Here is a 14,459-nt window from a genome sequence, read left to right as displayed (position 1 = left end):
AGAATACTTATTTCATGCTCAAATGGCAGAAGGAAGAAAACTGAGATAAGAAGATGTTTCCCAAAGATCAGACGAGCTGGAAGAGGAATGCACACAGGTTCACACTCCAGATTCCAGTGAGGATGGTGAAACTGACCAGATAAGCCAGATCTCTTGACAAATGAATGATAAATTTCTAAGAACAAAAGGGAAATTTGGTATTTTAAATTCAGCTAGCCATTCAACAGGAAGGATCTGCTCATACAATATTTGTGACAAGAAGCTGGAGCGTTTAATTTTGCTAAAAGGACACGTGATGGTGTTGTTCCACCGTCTACGGTGTACAGTCACCAAAATGTACTGATGTGGGTTGTCAGGAGATACATGGACAGGCAGGTGTGTCTGAAACAAGGGAAGAGACTGGAAGGGAAGAAATGATATGAAAGTGAAACAAGTCATTGGACTGATCACTCTAATTGGTATTTATACATCTAAAAATGAAAATATTTGCAGTTACAGAAGAAACAAGATGGTCTTACTCTCTTCAATAAATTTACTACCCTCAAAGTTTTCAAAAGTATTGTGTTTTGATAATGCTGGTGGAAAGTAAGGGCCCAGAAGGCAGAGGAGCCCCAGCAAGAGGTTGGGATGGCTTCCAGAAAGGGATGGCACTGAGGTTTGGCTGGGGGAGGAGAGAGAGGCTGGTTGGGTGTTTGGGTGAAAGAGGGTGAGGTGTCTAGGCAGAGAAAGGGGCCCTTCCAAACAGGCACCCTGGGTTCACATTTCAGCCCACCACCCATCACCTGGGTCCTTTATCTGGAAAGTCAAGTAGTCGTGCCTTCCCCCTGCCCCAGGGTACTAAAGGCTGTGTCTTCATGAAGCATGGGTATGGGGTCTGGCCATGGGAGGGTCCGTTTTTCTAAAGCAGTGCCTTAGTTGGGGTCTCTGTGCTGTCTCCACCAGACCCTGGGCTGTAGGCGCGCCTCCTTTACATCCATCCTCTATTCTGGGGCCGCTGAAGGATCTTTCCGCTGTGCGAGGTGATCCCCTCCCTGCACCGCACAAAATCCTCTCCTGTCTGCTGGAAAAGGACGAACTCCTTTGGTCCCTTCTCAGCTGGCCCGCCTGCCTCTCCAGGACTCCCCCCGGCCCCCACCCCGCCCCCATGCATGCCACTTCCACACCCAAATCCTCTCCCCATTTCCCAAATGTGCTTGACATTCGCACCTCAGATTTTGTAAATGCCGTTCTCTGGCCTTGAACCACCGTCTGGTAGCCTGCACCCAACCAACCCTACTCTCCCCGCAAGATCCCACTCAGATGTCCCACTTCTCCTGTGTGCCTCGAGCAGGTTTAGCTGCTCCCACCTCTGTGGCACTCCAGACATCCTCACGTTTCAGTGTAGCTTTTAATTTTTGTCCTTGTCCCATAGACAGCCGTGATCTCCTTCAAAAGGAGCCTTATTCATCTCTGTATCACCTTGGCCTGGGGCAACGTCTAACACATTGCAGACCCTCAGTAAATGTTTGTTGAATAAAGGCACACATACAAATAAGAAGCTTGAGTCATTTGAATGGGAAGATGGCGCTTTGTGGTTGAAATTTTCTAGGTTCGTTCTGCATACATTCTCCAGAAAATTCTTTGGGAAGGATATTTTTGTATTGTTTTAATGTTAAGCAATCAAGTCTCATATTAAAACTCCTCAGAACTTGAGCAATTGGAAGCAGGTGTCCAATTCACATGCTATGTGATCATTTCGCTTAGAAAGAGACTACAGTTGTTTTCTCTCTGGCTGGCTTTTCTGAAAGTGCAGGCAAAATAAAACCAACGAATTTGAGAGAAAAATTAAAGAGCGATATCAGAGGGCCTCTGCAGCCTAGCCAAGTATCATGCAATCTGGCCCAGCAATGGGGGCTCCTGAGGCCCCCTCGCTGCAGGGAGCTCCCTTGCCTGGTGGAAGGAGGGGCCACCAGTACCTCAAGGGCAGGACAGCTAGTGAATGTTACAACCATGCAGAAAACATGTCCCTGCATTGTCATAGTGGATGGAAATGCTTCCAGAAATAGTAGGAGTATCCTTCTAATAATTGGTCAAGGAGTAGCTGAATGGCTTCTTCATTCAAGCCCATTGGCATTCAACAGATCTCAATGGTTTTGGCATCGCTGTTACAACTTAAGGGGGCGTCTGCTGTCACTGGGGAGATGGAAGACACGAATGGAGTTCCTGCCGGGCTAACATGCAGACTCCCCTCCTCGCTGGGAGGGAGGCTGGCATGGAGTGGACAGGGGCCTGGGGCGGAGCACCGCTGGGAAAGGGCTGGAGGGGTCTTTGCATCTTCCAAACAGTTTGCACGGCTGACCCCAGATTTATAAAAAGAAGAAGATATACAGTCAATCCTTCAACAGTGAGAGGGTTAAGAGCGCCAAACCCCACACAGTTGAAAATCCCCATGTAAGTTTTAACTCCTGCCCCAAATTACCTACCCATAGCTTAGTGTTGACTAGAAGCCTGAGAATACAATCGATTAGCCCTTATGGTGTATGTTACATGTATAATGTACTGTATTCTTACAATAAAGCCAGGGAAGAGAAAATGTTAAGAAAATCATAAGGAAGAGCCTGGGTGGCTCAGTCGGTTAAGCATCTGCCTTCAGCTCAGGTCATGATCCCAGAGTCCTGGGATCGAAAATCATTAAGGAAGAGAAAGCAAAGTTATAGTACCTTACTGTATTTATAGAAAAAAAAATCTACACTTTAAGTTTAGCCTGCAGAGTTGAAGTATCCTGTGCTGTTCAAGGGTCAGCTGTGTATGTATATGCTTACATTCATAAGAGAAGCCTGAAATGATACGTGGGTTCCATCAATTGCCATAAGGGGTTCTGTGGTGCCAGTTCACATGGATTGCACGGGCTGCCATGTTCACGCTTGGCCAAGTGTTCTCTTGACAAGTGTTAGTGGGCAGCCTCCCACGTGGCCCAGCACAGCTCAGACAAAGGGCAGGGTGCCCAGAGGTCTCAGAAGGCTGAGCCCATACATCCGATTCCCCACTTTATAAATGAAAAAACATAAGTGCATGTCTCTGCTTGTGTGCCTTGAAAGAAGATTGGCCTGATTCCCAGTGAAATGCCAACACGAGACTCACGGGAGGCTAGATGAGGTCATACTGTCTCATTGGCGCCTGTAATTTCTAGCTTTTTTATATTGAATGCATGTTCCTTTTGTGATTTTTCTGGAACCACCAAAAAAAGACAAAATAATTGCTCCCAGGGGGCAAGTCTGCTCCCCACCTGCCGTGGGCCCAGCTGGAGCACGGGACTGGGCACAGGCAAAGGCACTGAGGTGCTCTGCCCTCTTACCTAATGAGTCTCTGAGGCGCATCATCCATCCTGAATGGTCTCTTCTCACACAGATTTCGAAATTCCCGATAATTTAGAGTGACGCTGAGTCTCAAGCCAAGAAGGCCCAGGAAACGCTCAAAGTCTTCGTCTTTAAGATTGAACAGTAAGTGCAGCAGCAATCTGCGAAGGTCATGCATGTTGATTATGCCGTCCCTGTCACTGTCTATTTTAAAGAAGGCAGAGTAGGGGTCCTAAAAACAAAATGCACACGTCAAAGCACTTCCTTCTGAACCCCGATGACAGCACTTACAACCCCACGCGGACGGACTCATCTCCAAAATGAGGAAGGGCCAGCGTTCCCACTCCTGCTTTTGGGAGATCTCACTCCTCCAGGAAAATCCTTGTCATGATACGTCCTTCCCAAGAAATGATACACCATGTTCTCTGGTGGCCTCTTTTAATGCAAAGAATCCAGGGAAAGGGACCAGAAAGGCTTATCCTTCCCTTCCCCTCTCTCTGTGTTTATGGTACTGCTCCTTCCAGCACTGGAGGTAAGAGGATGCTGGAGCTTTCAGGGACACAGAAACATCTAGATATCGATGTTTCTACAGAAGTTTCATGATGTTTGGTGACTTCTGTCTACAGGAGAACAAGTGCGGTACTGGGGGGCTCCCCAGAGGCCATCCAGAGGCCATGGCCTGATTCTTGAGGACCGTGCCGAGGCACCAGTCCTGTCTGAGCTTTGCATGCCTGCTGTCCCCCCAGGATGTTGCACAGGTGCACCTGCTGGGTCGGTGGGACCGCAGGAGGGCATGGCCATCCCCGTCCTGCAGATGAGGAGCAGCCTTGGAGCGAACGTGGGAGTTAGAGGCTGTGTGGCACTACTTGGAGGCAGGCTGTTTAATCTCAAATCCCAGCTCTGCCACTTCATTTTGGGGTCACCTTAGGTGAGAGCTTTGACCTGGCCATGGTTCCTTTTTCTAATCTGTAAAATGGGGATCGCGAAAGTCCGACCTCCCCGGGCGGTGGGGCGGGTTGAACAGGCTAATGTACGCCACCTGCCTGGCATGTTTTCCAAGAACCCTAGGCATGCTGTCTCTCACTGGTACTGCTGCCTCTGGTCCTACACCGCTGCCTGGTACCCGGGCTCTGAACTGGCTCTGTCTTGGCCAACGTCCGTGCCTCCCCTGAATGCACTTCCCGCGTCTCGGGCTTGGAAAGTCAACGTGATGGCCTGAGCACCCCTGGTCTCCACCAGTACCTGATGCAGCCCCCACCCGCGGGTCCACCTGGTGACTCCCGGGCCGCGGCTGCGCTCATACCTGCACGTCCCAGGAGCTGCCTTATTTATCGCAAAGCGAGACCCGCTATGACTCAAGTGTCCAGTCCAGATGTTTGGGATTTTGCGGAGAGGTCTGTCTGCACTTCTGCATTTACTCAGCCCCTCCCGCGTGCCATCCCTGTGCTAAGTGGGCTGGGGACCAACTTCCAATGCTGTCCCTGCCTCACAGGGCACCACCATCCAGCAGGCAGGCACCTGTGTCACCACCGCCGGGGACTTGCTCGGGGTGCGGGCCACCTCTTTGCTGCGGATTCCTGTGACACTGTCGGCTCCGGGCCTCCCACACCCTTCAAGCTCACATCTGCAGAGGCGTTGGGGCATCCCCACTTGTATGTCAAACCAAACAAGCCCCAAGTCAGGCCCCTGACCCCCAAGCCCCTGCCCTCAACTTGCTCCTCCTCAGCTTTCCCACGTCTGGAGGTGACGGCGCTTTCTTCCAGCCGCTCAGACCACAAACCTCCGCACCATCCCTGCCCACCCTCTCCTCACGCGCACCACAGCCAGCTTCTCCCCATTCCGCTGCCTCTCCCCAGATTCCACAGGAAGCTCACAAGGGGCTGGAAGCCACCCCCACACCCCCACTGTTGACACGGCTCGCACCAGTGGCAGGGGTGATCCCACCATAGCTCAGGCCAGCACCAGGTGCACCTCTGTTCACCCCGCTGGCTCTCCGCCGCTCGCAGGGTCCAGTCCTAAGTCCTCCACCACGGCCCCCAAACCCGGCGACCCCTCTGCCCTCATTTCCTTTCCCTCACTGTCCTAAATGTGCCAAGCCTGCCTTGGGCATCTTGGGGAATCCCCCAGGGTACCTGCACCCTTCGGCACATCTGCTCCAGCGTCCCCTGTCAGGGAGCATTTCCTGACCCCTGCTCTGGACAATGGCACCCTGATCGGTCCCTGACACCCATCCTGCCTTTTTTCTTCATAGAACATGTCGCCACCTGACACACTAGAGATTTGTTTGTTCACTGTCTGCTCCCTTTCTGGAAGGAAGACGTGTGATGAGGGCGCTGATCCGTTCCCTTTATCTCCAGCTCAGAGCGGGGTTTCATCAGTACGCACGGGATGAAGCTGATGGGTCTGGAGATGGCGAGTGTTTCCTGAGCACCTATTATGTGACAAGCATTCTGCTGGGCAGACACACACTGTAACTACCGCACAGTCCCTGACATCAGAGTTTGCACAGTCCAGTGGGGGCAGAAAGGCCTTCAGGCCCATGCCAGCAAGTCAAGGGTGGAAGGTAGGCAGGAGAGCCGTGCTCACTGCCGGCCTGAAGATTCCTAATTTTATTGGAGTCACACAGATATAATCTTTACTAGACATGAGGCTTTGGCTGAGTTTCTCCCCACATTAGACTTCTGGTTTCTCCATCCGTCAAATGGGGATGCTGATGCCTACCCGATAAGGTAGAGTAAGGACTTAAATAAGGCCACGTAGGCAATCCTTCCGGTTCACTGTGGATGATTCAGGAACAGCTCAGCCCTAACTGTCTCAGAGGATTACAAGACTACACACACTTGGGCTAGGAGGGGAGCGGACAGCAGCTGATCTCCCCACAGGTCCGAAGGCGAGGGGAAGGACAAGGCACATAAGAAAGATCGGAGCTTGGCTGGCAGGTACCTGATCAGAGGGGTTGGACTGGCCGTCCGGGCAAAGGAACAGAATGTGCAAAGACATGAAGGTGAGGAAGAACCCTGCTGGTGGGAGGGGAGGAGGAGAGGGGTCAAGGTGCAGCTAGAGAGGCGGCCCCAGCCAGTGCAGAGCCAGGGGGCCTGCAGGCCAGTCAGGCAGGACCGGGGCTGGTCCTAAGGGGACCAGCAAAGGGGATGCTCTGATCAGGGCCACATGCTGAGGCCAGCCTACAAGGTCTCACATCGAGGACAGACCATGAAGTGGTCCCATTTGTGTGTGTGTATATGGGGGGGGGGGTAAATCCTGATTATTTTAAAATATACATCTGAACCCATGGACACATGCCTGACCCTGCAGAGACGTTGTCCAGACGGTGAGCCCCCCGCTGAGGGAGCTCGCAGGGGCCATAGAGAATCCGTGGTCAGGTCATGTCCCGGGTCACCCAGGGGCTCTCCAGACTTCCCTTCCTCACCACCGTCAGGGAGAGAAGATATCCTTTATTCGCTCACCATGAATTATCTCCTCAGCTCTTCCTGGTTTTTGGCCTGAGCTCTAAATACGTGACTAACTTGCCTGTGCCCAGCTGAGCACTAAGACGGCCTCATTCGGCCACAAAGTCACTGGCGGAACAACAGCAGTGGCTGTAACAGTATTCTAAACTGATATAAGCTGGGTTTTTCATTATTGATGAGGAGAGATGTTTGAGAATTTCTCATGAATAGGAACTCAATAAAATAAGTAAAGTGACTGTCCCTTCCCATTCAAAAATCAAAGCACACACTTTGCCTCGTTCACGCCCACCTGTGAGGACAACAAGCAAATTGGCAGTGACCCCAGATGTCACCCGCCTCCTGGTACAGACCACGCACACTCTGGCAATTAGAGGTTCACTTCTTTGTCTCACCACTAGATTATAAACTCTTGGCAGGATAGTGGGTGTCAGCAAATGTTCATTGAATCAGTTCATTATGTAATTATTTAAACTAAAGATCACCAGGAAATATGAGACATCTGTGCACTGTCACCAAGCTTCACGGGGACCAAAGGTAGGAAAACAGTGGTGCAGGCACAGAGCCCGGCTTTCCCCATGGAGTCCCCCCACTGGGAAAGGTGTGCAGGGGCGACAGGTGGAGGGAGAGGCTAGAAAAAGGAGTCTGGCTTGCAACAGAGTGGGTGAGTTAGCGCCCCAAGTAAGGACAGCGGGGGGTGCTTGCCTGGGACCACTCTGGGCCACTCCAGCCCTCTGCTGACGGGCACAGAGACAACATTGGCTCCCAAGGTCTCTCTGCCCCCCTCCTGCCCTCTCACCCTCAACCAGGACTTCCTTCTTTAGAAAACCAGGCTCTCGACCCTCTACCTGACCCCCGCCTCCTCCTGCTCCCTGGGGCCGGGCATTCGCTCAGACTGAATTCTGAGGACCCAGGCCTTCTCTGCATATGCTCACGGGGACCGCAGCTTTTCAAACCAAGAATTGGGATGCAGGGTCTGACGGCTGGACAGAACATTCAAAGTCAGAACCATCCTGCAAATCCAAGCCAGACAAGTCCTCATAAATACATTTATTTTTAAATGGGAGCTTGGTAACCAAAATGCATCTCCGATTGGCAGTCAGCGCGGGGAGGAGGTTCCAGAAGCACAGAACTCTGCAGGTGTGAGCTCCAGCCCCAGGGTGCTCCCTACCCTCCTCTACTGGACTCGCCGCCTTCTCGCCTACGTGCTCCTGTGCACCGTCGGGCCTCCACCCCATAGCGAATATGTCAGCTTATTAAATTGATCTTCCCTTCATTGCTCTTTTCCTTTGCGCCCCAAAGTTAGTTTGCTCTAAGAATTGCGTTCTAAGACGCAGTGAGTTTGTTCTAAGCCCATTGCTGTGTCTAGATGGCTGCTGTCTACTTGCCCCACAGTACCCATTCCAGTGCCCACAGGCAACCCATCCTACCAACCCGTAAGCTTTTCCCTGAAGCCCATGACCTGTCTGCCACCTCCCTTGAGCAAGCTCCCTCTTCTCGTGTTTGCTCCTTCCTTTTTCTGGCCAGCACACGTTGGCAGTTTAGTATTTGGTTCAGGGCCCACCTCCTCCAGGAAGTCCTCCTAAGTGTGGTCTTTTCCCTGTGCCCCCATGGCAGGCTACCATTCCCTCTACAACAGGCGATCCCATAGGTCGCAACTCTGTGTTCACCGCCTGTGTCTTAGACTGGATGGCGCTCCGACCTTTTAGCAGACACTCCAGCCTATCCAAAATGCGTCCCGCTCATCTGGTGAGCGAATGGGTGGCATGAAGAGGCCGGATGAATGGGTCCTGCATTCCCTGTAACTCGGGTTACCCAGACTGTCCCCACCCCCATCCTCGCCTTACTTCTCCAAGGCCTCTGAGAGGCAGAAGGCAGAGCCAGCAAAGCAGCAGCCCAGAAGGGAGGGGAAGGGAGAGCAGAGCGAAGCCTGAGTCCCTCACCCCGGCAAGGAGAGAAGGGGAGAGCCTGAGTCTGTGGAGAGCAGCGCTGTGTCCCGTGATGAGCAGGACATGACGGGCTCCCGGAGTCACAGCCTGCACAGCTGAATGGCTGGGAGCACAGGGGACAGTGTTCAGATAAGCTAAATGATAGACAGGTCATAATTTACCCGGAAGGCTTCCTTCAGTCTCTGGGGGAACTGCTTCAGGCATTCTTCAGCAGTTATAAAGTCGCTGTCTAAATTATTCTTTGAAAGAACTGGAGGTTGCAGTGGGGTCGATTCTGGCCCATTCATTTTAGCATCTGAAACAATGACATAAACCAGAAGACTTCCATTAGTGGCATGCCTACCTCTCCTGTTGTGATCCTGGATCTCTACCTGCCCCAAATCCAGCCAGAATACCCGATGGAAATAAGGCTCTGGGAAGTGAACTTAGCATTGACTTAGTTATGATGTTTTTTTTTTCCCTTCAGTTTCTTGGACATTCTCCCATCACTGCCAGAAGGACTCATTCTTGGGACGGCAGGGCCGCGCTCTCGGCCAGCACGCGGCGGCAACCCCATCCATACCTGTTCTTCCAGCCGGGCAGGACCACATCTTACTCATCTCTCCATCCCCAGAGGCAGTGAATGAACACTCTTGCCTTGTTTTGGTTCCTAGACTCATGCCCTAAACCTTATGATGTGGACGTCAATCAACCTTCGATAATCCTCCAGGTGTTTCGTGACTGCTTATCTGCTGGACCCTGTACGAGGGGCCTTCAAATATTTGCTGGTCTTTTCAACAACCTTAAGAGGTGGCTTCTCTTCTTGTGCCTCATTTACATGCAAGGAAATCTATTATTTTGCCCATTTTACATATGAGGAGATGGAGGTTGGGGTGGGGGGGTTCCTCCCAACTTCCCCAAGGTCACAGAGTTTATGGACAGCAACACTGAACTCTGGCCCACCAGATTCCAGAGCCCGGCAGACTAATTACTAAGTTAGGCCCTCTCTCTCCCCCCAAACAGAGGAAGAAACCATAATCTCTACTTTAAAAACAACCCATTTCCATCAGGTTGGGATAACGTGAGTGTGGTCTTGTCTCAAGCCAGGCTATAAACCTAGGCTTGGTTTTAGATGTGGTTCTCTGCACATGTTGACACTAACCTCTCCCTACTGCTCAGCTCTGCAGGATGCATGGTGGGCAGAGCATCTGGAGTTCGTGGGCATCCTACGGCCCAGTCTTGAACTTGGCTTCTACCTCACCTCCATTTGGGCTTGGAGTGGCCTCTCTCAGGTTCACTATTCATGGCAGATAACACCTTCCCCTGCTGCTTAACTCCCCTCTGCCATGCGCACCCCAACCCCTGACCTGGGGCCAGCCTGGGGCCTAGGTCTTTACCCCCACCCTGTCAGCATCTGGCTGGGCAGGGAGATAGTCAGTGCTGGGGGACTGCTTGGGGACGGGGTGGGTGGGCAGAACAGGGACAGGGAGGAAGCCAAGAGCAGCTGATGGCTATTGAGTCACATTTCCACTCTGCAATGCCCTCGCTGCCCCGGGATGTGGGGCGAGTGACTGACTCACCCTGGGGGCCCACTTTCCTCAAGTGAAAGATGAACTGACCTGCACAGCAGAAGCACTAAAATAAATGAGTTCCTTTTCCTCCTTTTTGTTCTCCTTCAAAAATGTCAAAACATACACCCCAAGGGTCAACATTCTAAAATCCCATGGCTTCTCGAATTGCCTTTTTCCTCCCAAGTGGGACCTGCCCTCCCCTAGGACAGGACCATCAAACGCTAGTCTGCCACGGTCAGAGGGGCCTTGGTGCTTTCTCTGTGAGGAGTCCCAGCTTGCCAGTGTCTCTAGGGGAGACCCATCACCCCACGCAGTCATCTCCCAGACTCCCAGCCCTGTCTGGCCTGCAGTGTATTTGCAGCAAAACAAAAGAGATTCCGTCAACATATTTGTGTGATTTTTGTAGCTTTCCTAGAGGGTTTATTTGTCCTTCTTAAACTTCAGCAAGAGTGGAGCCCAGGAGGAGAACACGGCAGAGAGGTGGGATGCTGGCTGCTGGTCATCTCTCTGCTGGGTGCTTGGGGATGGGGAAGCAGAACAAGAGCAGGGGGCAAACAGGAGGGCCTCCCCCACCCCGGCCTCGCTGTGAATTTCCTGGCAAGCGCTTTGGGGCAGGGGAAGGGGAGGGCCAGCGGCTTGGTGATTGCGGGTGTGTCCCTGAATCTCTTAGGATCTCTGCATCCTTCGCTGTAGTGCATGGGTACCACCAACCACAGACAAGCAGGATCTCTTCTCAGGAGGGAAAATATCAAAGGACAGGAAGCGTGATGGAAGGAGCATGGGCTTTGGAGCAAATTTTAGAAACCATTTGGGCTCTAAGTCTGTAGAAGGCTCTGTCGGGCAAACTCACAGTTTGGTTTAGTGAAAAGAAAAGGCCGAAACACAGTCAGACAAAAATCAAACAAAAATGTCTGTTTCCAGTCTTAGAACACACACTGTTTCCGCGTCTCAGCTCACACTACTTTCTCCCGGTGGCCTCGAGGCACCGCTCGAAAAGCCTGGCAGTGCCACCAGCCGCGTCCCAGCAGGGCTGGCGCTGGTGATTAGCTACCTTCAAATCCTGCGGCAAAATCAAGGTAACTCATCCCGTCTTTCTTATATCCAATTTTTGCAGTCAGCCGAGCGAGCTGGTCGTCATCCACAGGCATTCCGCTAGCATCCAGCACCTGGGAAGGAAGAAAGGGAAGGAAGAGGCCGTTAGGTTGTCCCAGGCTCCCTCCTGAGCCCCTCCGGCCCCGCTGTGGGCTCACCACCACCAGGCCCCTGGGGTCCAGCCCTGCTTGTTACTCATCGGACTCCACCCACAGGCTCCCTGCGGGCGGGGCCTGGGACAGGCCGGGCTCCCTGACCCAGGGCAAGGTTTGTTGGCTGAGCGAGTGAGTGAACCAAGCAGTACGTGGGCTCCCAGCCTTGGGCTGGGGGCAGGGTGGCTGGCCCTGGGGGTTGCAGTCAGTGCTGCAAACCTTTCCAAAGGCCATGCTTTCCAAGATACCCAAATTCACATCTGCTGGGACTAGCTGAGCGTTTCGAGTCTCCTAAAGTGAGATTGATATTCACAGACGTCGAGGAAACACGAACAAAGTCCAGCAAGGTGGTTTGAGGGAGGAGAACTAAAGTTTTTATCCAAGTTTCATTATGATCCAGTTTCAGCTGCAAGTTCCTGCATTTTTTTTTGTGGGGGAGGGACCATCCGTGGACGCTTCTCTCCTCTCCTCACGTGAGTGCACTCCCTGAAAGTCATCCGCCCTCCCTTCCTTCCACTGCACGGAACCTACCGCTTACCAGTGGTTTCTGTTTTGTGTGAATAGTCGGGCAGGTGGAGGGACAAATGAGAACACATACTTCCCTGCACCGCACTTCGTGAAGCAGAATTATCGAGATGATGCCTTCCTAGGAGAAATTGATCAGCTGCGCTGCTCAAGGAGCCCTTATGCCGGGACTCCTCTGTCAGGGGCCAGTAGGTCAACAACCAGGCCAGTGTTACCTGCCTGCAGGTGAATCCCTCCAAAAGGGATGCTGAGAGGAATATAGGGAGGGCAGAAGATACCATCTCTCCTGCTCTCAGAGCACCACAACCTAAATTAGAAAATGTGTCTCTCTTCCAAAAAAGGACATCGAATCACACTTGGAAATGTGTGCATCTAATGGCCAAAGACATCCAGGGTGGCTGAACTTGCCCAGGACAGATGAAAGAAATCTGTCTGGGAGAGCAGAGTCTGGAGACGGGTTTTGAAGGAAGGGTCGTCTGTGTTTTCAGAGGGGAAGGGGGCAGGGGATGAACAGGCCAGCTGTTCACATAGGTCAGGGACTCTGGTGCCACAGGAAGCTAGAGTCAGTTGAAGAGCAGAGGACAGCAGGGTCAGCATACACTGACTACATTCTATGGAGGAAGCTGAAGAGGGAAAGGAACAGGGGATGAGAGGAGACAATGCTCCTCACCACCATCATTATCACCACACCATCATCACCACCTTTATCACCGCCATCACCACCATCATCAACCATCACCACCATCATCACCACTACAACCATCATCACCATCACCACCATCACCATCATCACCACCACCATCACCATCATCCCCACCATCCCCACCATCACCATCATTCCCACCATCATCCCCATTACCATCATCATCACCATCACCACCATTACCACCATCATCACCACCACCATTACCACCATCATCATCACCATCACCACCATCACCATCACCACCATCACCATCACCATCACCATGCTTACTGCCTGTTCCATGCCAGGACGGTGCTGAGGTCTTTACAGATACAGAACCTTCTGCCTCGGCCTCTTCAGACTAGAACTGCCGAATGTACACCCACCGAGCCGCAGCATGTATCCACAGCTCGCGTGCAGTCATTGGTTCCTTCTGTTTGGGGGCATCCTTCTTGGTGTGCGGGACTAGGACCCAGGGAGTTGGCACCTTTGACTTGTTCTTATCCTCACTATCAGTGTCAGTAATGAGTGGAATGTGACAGTGGCTTGCTGTATCCCGCTGTATCCTGTACTGATCCCGCTGGTCAGGCCCTGGCCTTGACTTGGCTTGTGTGCACGAGTTAGAGTAACAAGCTGCAGGAAGTGTCTGGTGCGGGATCGGAAGCCGAGAGCAAAGGGAACGGAATGCAGGTGCGGTGGTGTTGCCTGCAGGGGCTCAGTACAGAGCAGCACTGGAATCCAAGACGATCCCAAAGGCCCGCATGGGGACCAGAGCAGGCGGCGCTGGCTGGGAATTGGGACGGCTCTGCGCCATCTGGACGCGCACCCTGTCCCAGCTCTGTGGGGGAGCCTGGCCCAGCACAGGATGGCATGAGTGTTTCGATGGAAAGCTGTGGCCCACACAGAAGGACCCAAGCGGCAGGGGGACTCTGAAATGGATAGATTGGTTGCTTTCTTTGAAAAGTAACTTTATATTTTGAAAACAATTACACATGAATTATTCATTGCAAATTCCTCTTGCACAGTCCTTTCACAAAAACATATGTAACGGATAGTCAGGAAATGTCTGTAGGCAAATGTTTCACAGCCTGGAGGCTTGTGAAGCAGCACGGAGGTTAGGCATGCCTTGGGCAGCCCGTCCAGAGGTTGCGGGCGCGCCACTGCCGACGGGCACAGAGCAGCACGCAGGACGCAAAGCCCAGCGGGGGTGCTCACCAGAAGAGGCACTTTGCAAACACGCGTGTTTCTGGAGCTTCCCTGTGCACATTCTCATCTCTAAGATGAACACAGAAAATCCACTAGATTTATCAGGGCCCTTGGAAGCAACTTACCCTACCATGTACGCCCAAACTGCAGCATTTACAAAGCAGATTTCAAAACATTTAACCATTCAAGTACTTTCTAGGAGGCATGTCCCTGAGGAAGTTCCTCAAAGAGTGACAAGCCATTGGCCTGGCATATTCTGATGACAAAATCGTCACTCCCCCTCCCCCGGGATGTCCCCTGGATTGCAGATGGGCTCTTCCACAAGAAGCCACATCATTCCAGGGGAATATTGTTGGCTCTCGGTGGAGGAAGACACATGGCCCCGAGCAGGTGCCCACAACAAGCTGCTGCTGAGTGGCTCGGTCTTTCCCAGAGCAGCCGCCGCAGAGCGTCCGGGACAGAGACACGCACCCGCATCTCTGTGTGAGGAGCACTTGCTCA

General features: G+C 52.4%; 1 protein-coding gene across 10 annotated transcripts in view; it reads right to left on the bottom strand.

Moving 5' to 3' along the window:
- EFCAB6 (EF-hand calcium binding domain 6) overlaps positions 1–14,459 on the bottom strand; it is a 218,989-nt gene that overhangs the window by 69,910 nt on the left and 134,620 nt on the right. For all 10 annotated transcript variants that reach the window (XM_004771166.3, XM_045083732.1, XM_045083734.1 and 7 more), the window contains 3 exons: positions 11,350–11,464; positions 8,910–9,043; positions 3,335–3,567 (listed from right to left, as the gene is read on the bottom strand). In XM_004771166.3, the coding sequence (XP_004771223.2) occupies positions 3,335–3,567; positions 8,910–9,043; positions 11,350–11,464 (482 nt within the window). The remainder of the gene's footprint in view (positions 1–3,334; positions 3,568–8,909; positions 9,044–11,349; positions 11,465–14,459) is intronic.

This window comes from Mustela putorius, unplaced genomic scaffold (assembly GCF_011764305.1).
Source record: "Mustela putorius furo isolate JIRA1106 unplaced genomic scaffold, ASM1176430v1.1 tig00000738_pilon_pilon_pilon, whole genome shotgun sequence".
Classification (NCBI taxonomy): Eukaryota; Metazoa; Chordata; class Mammalia; order Carnivora; family Mustelidae; genus Mustela; species Mustela putorius.
The sequence above is the reverse complement of the archived record's forward strand: the minus strand, read 5'-3'. Positions and strand labels throughout refer to the sequence as shown.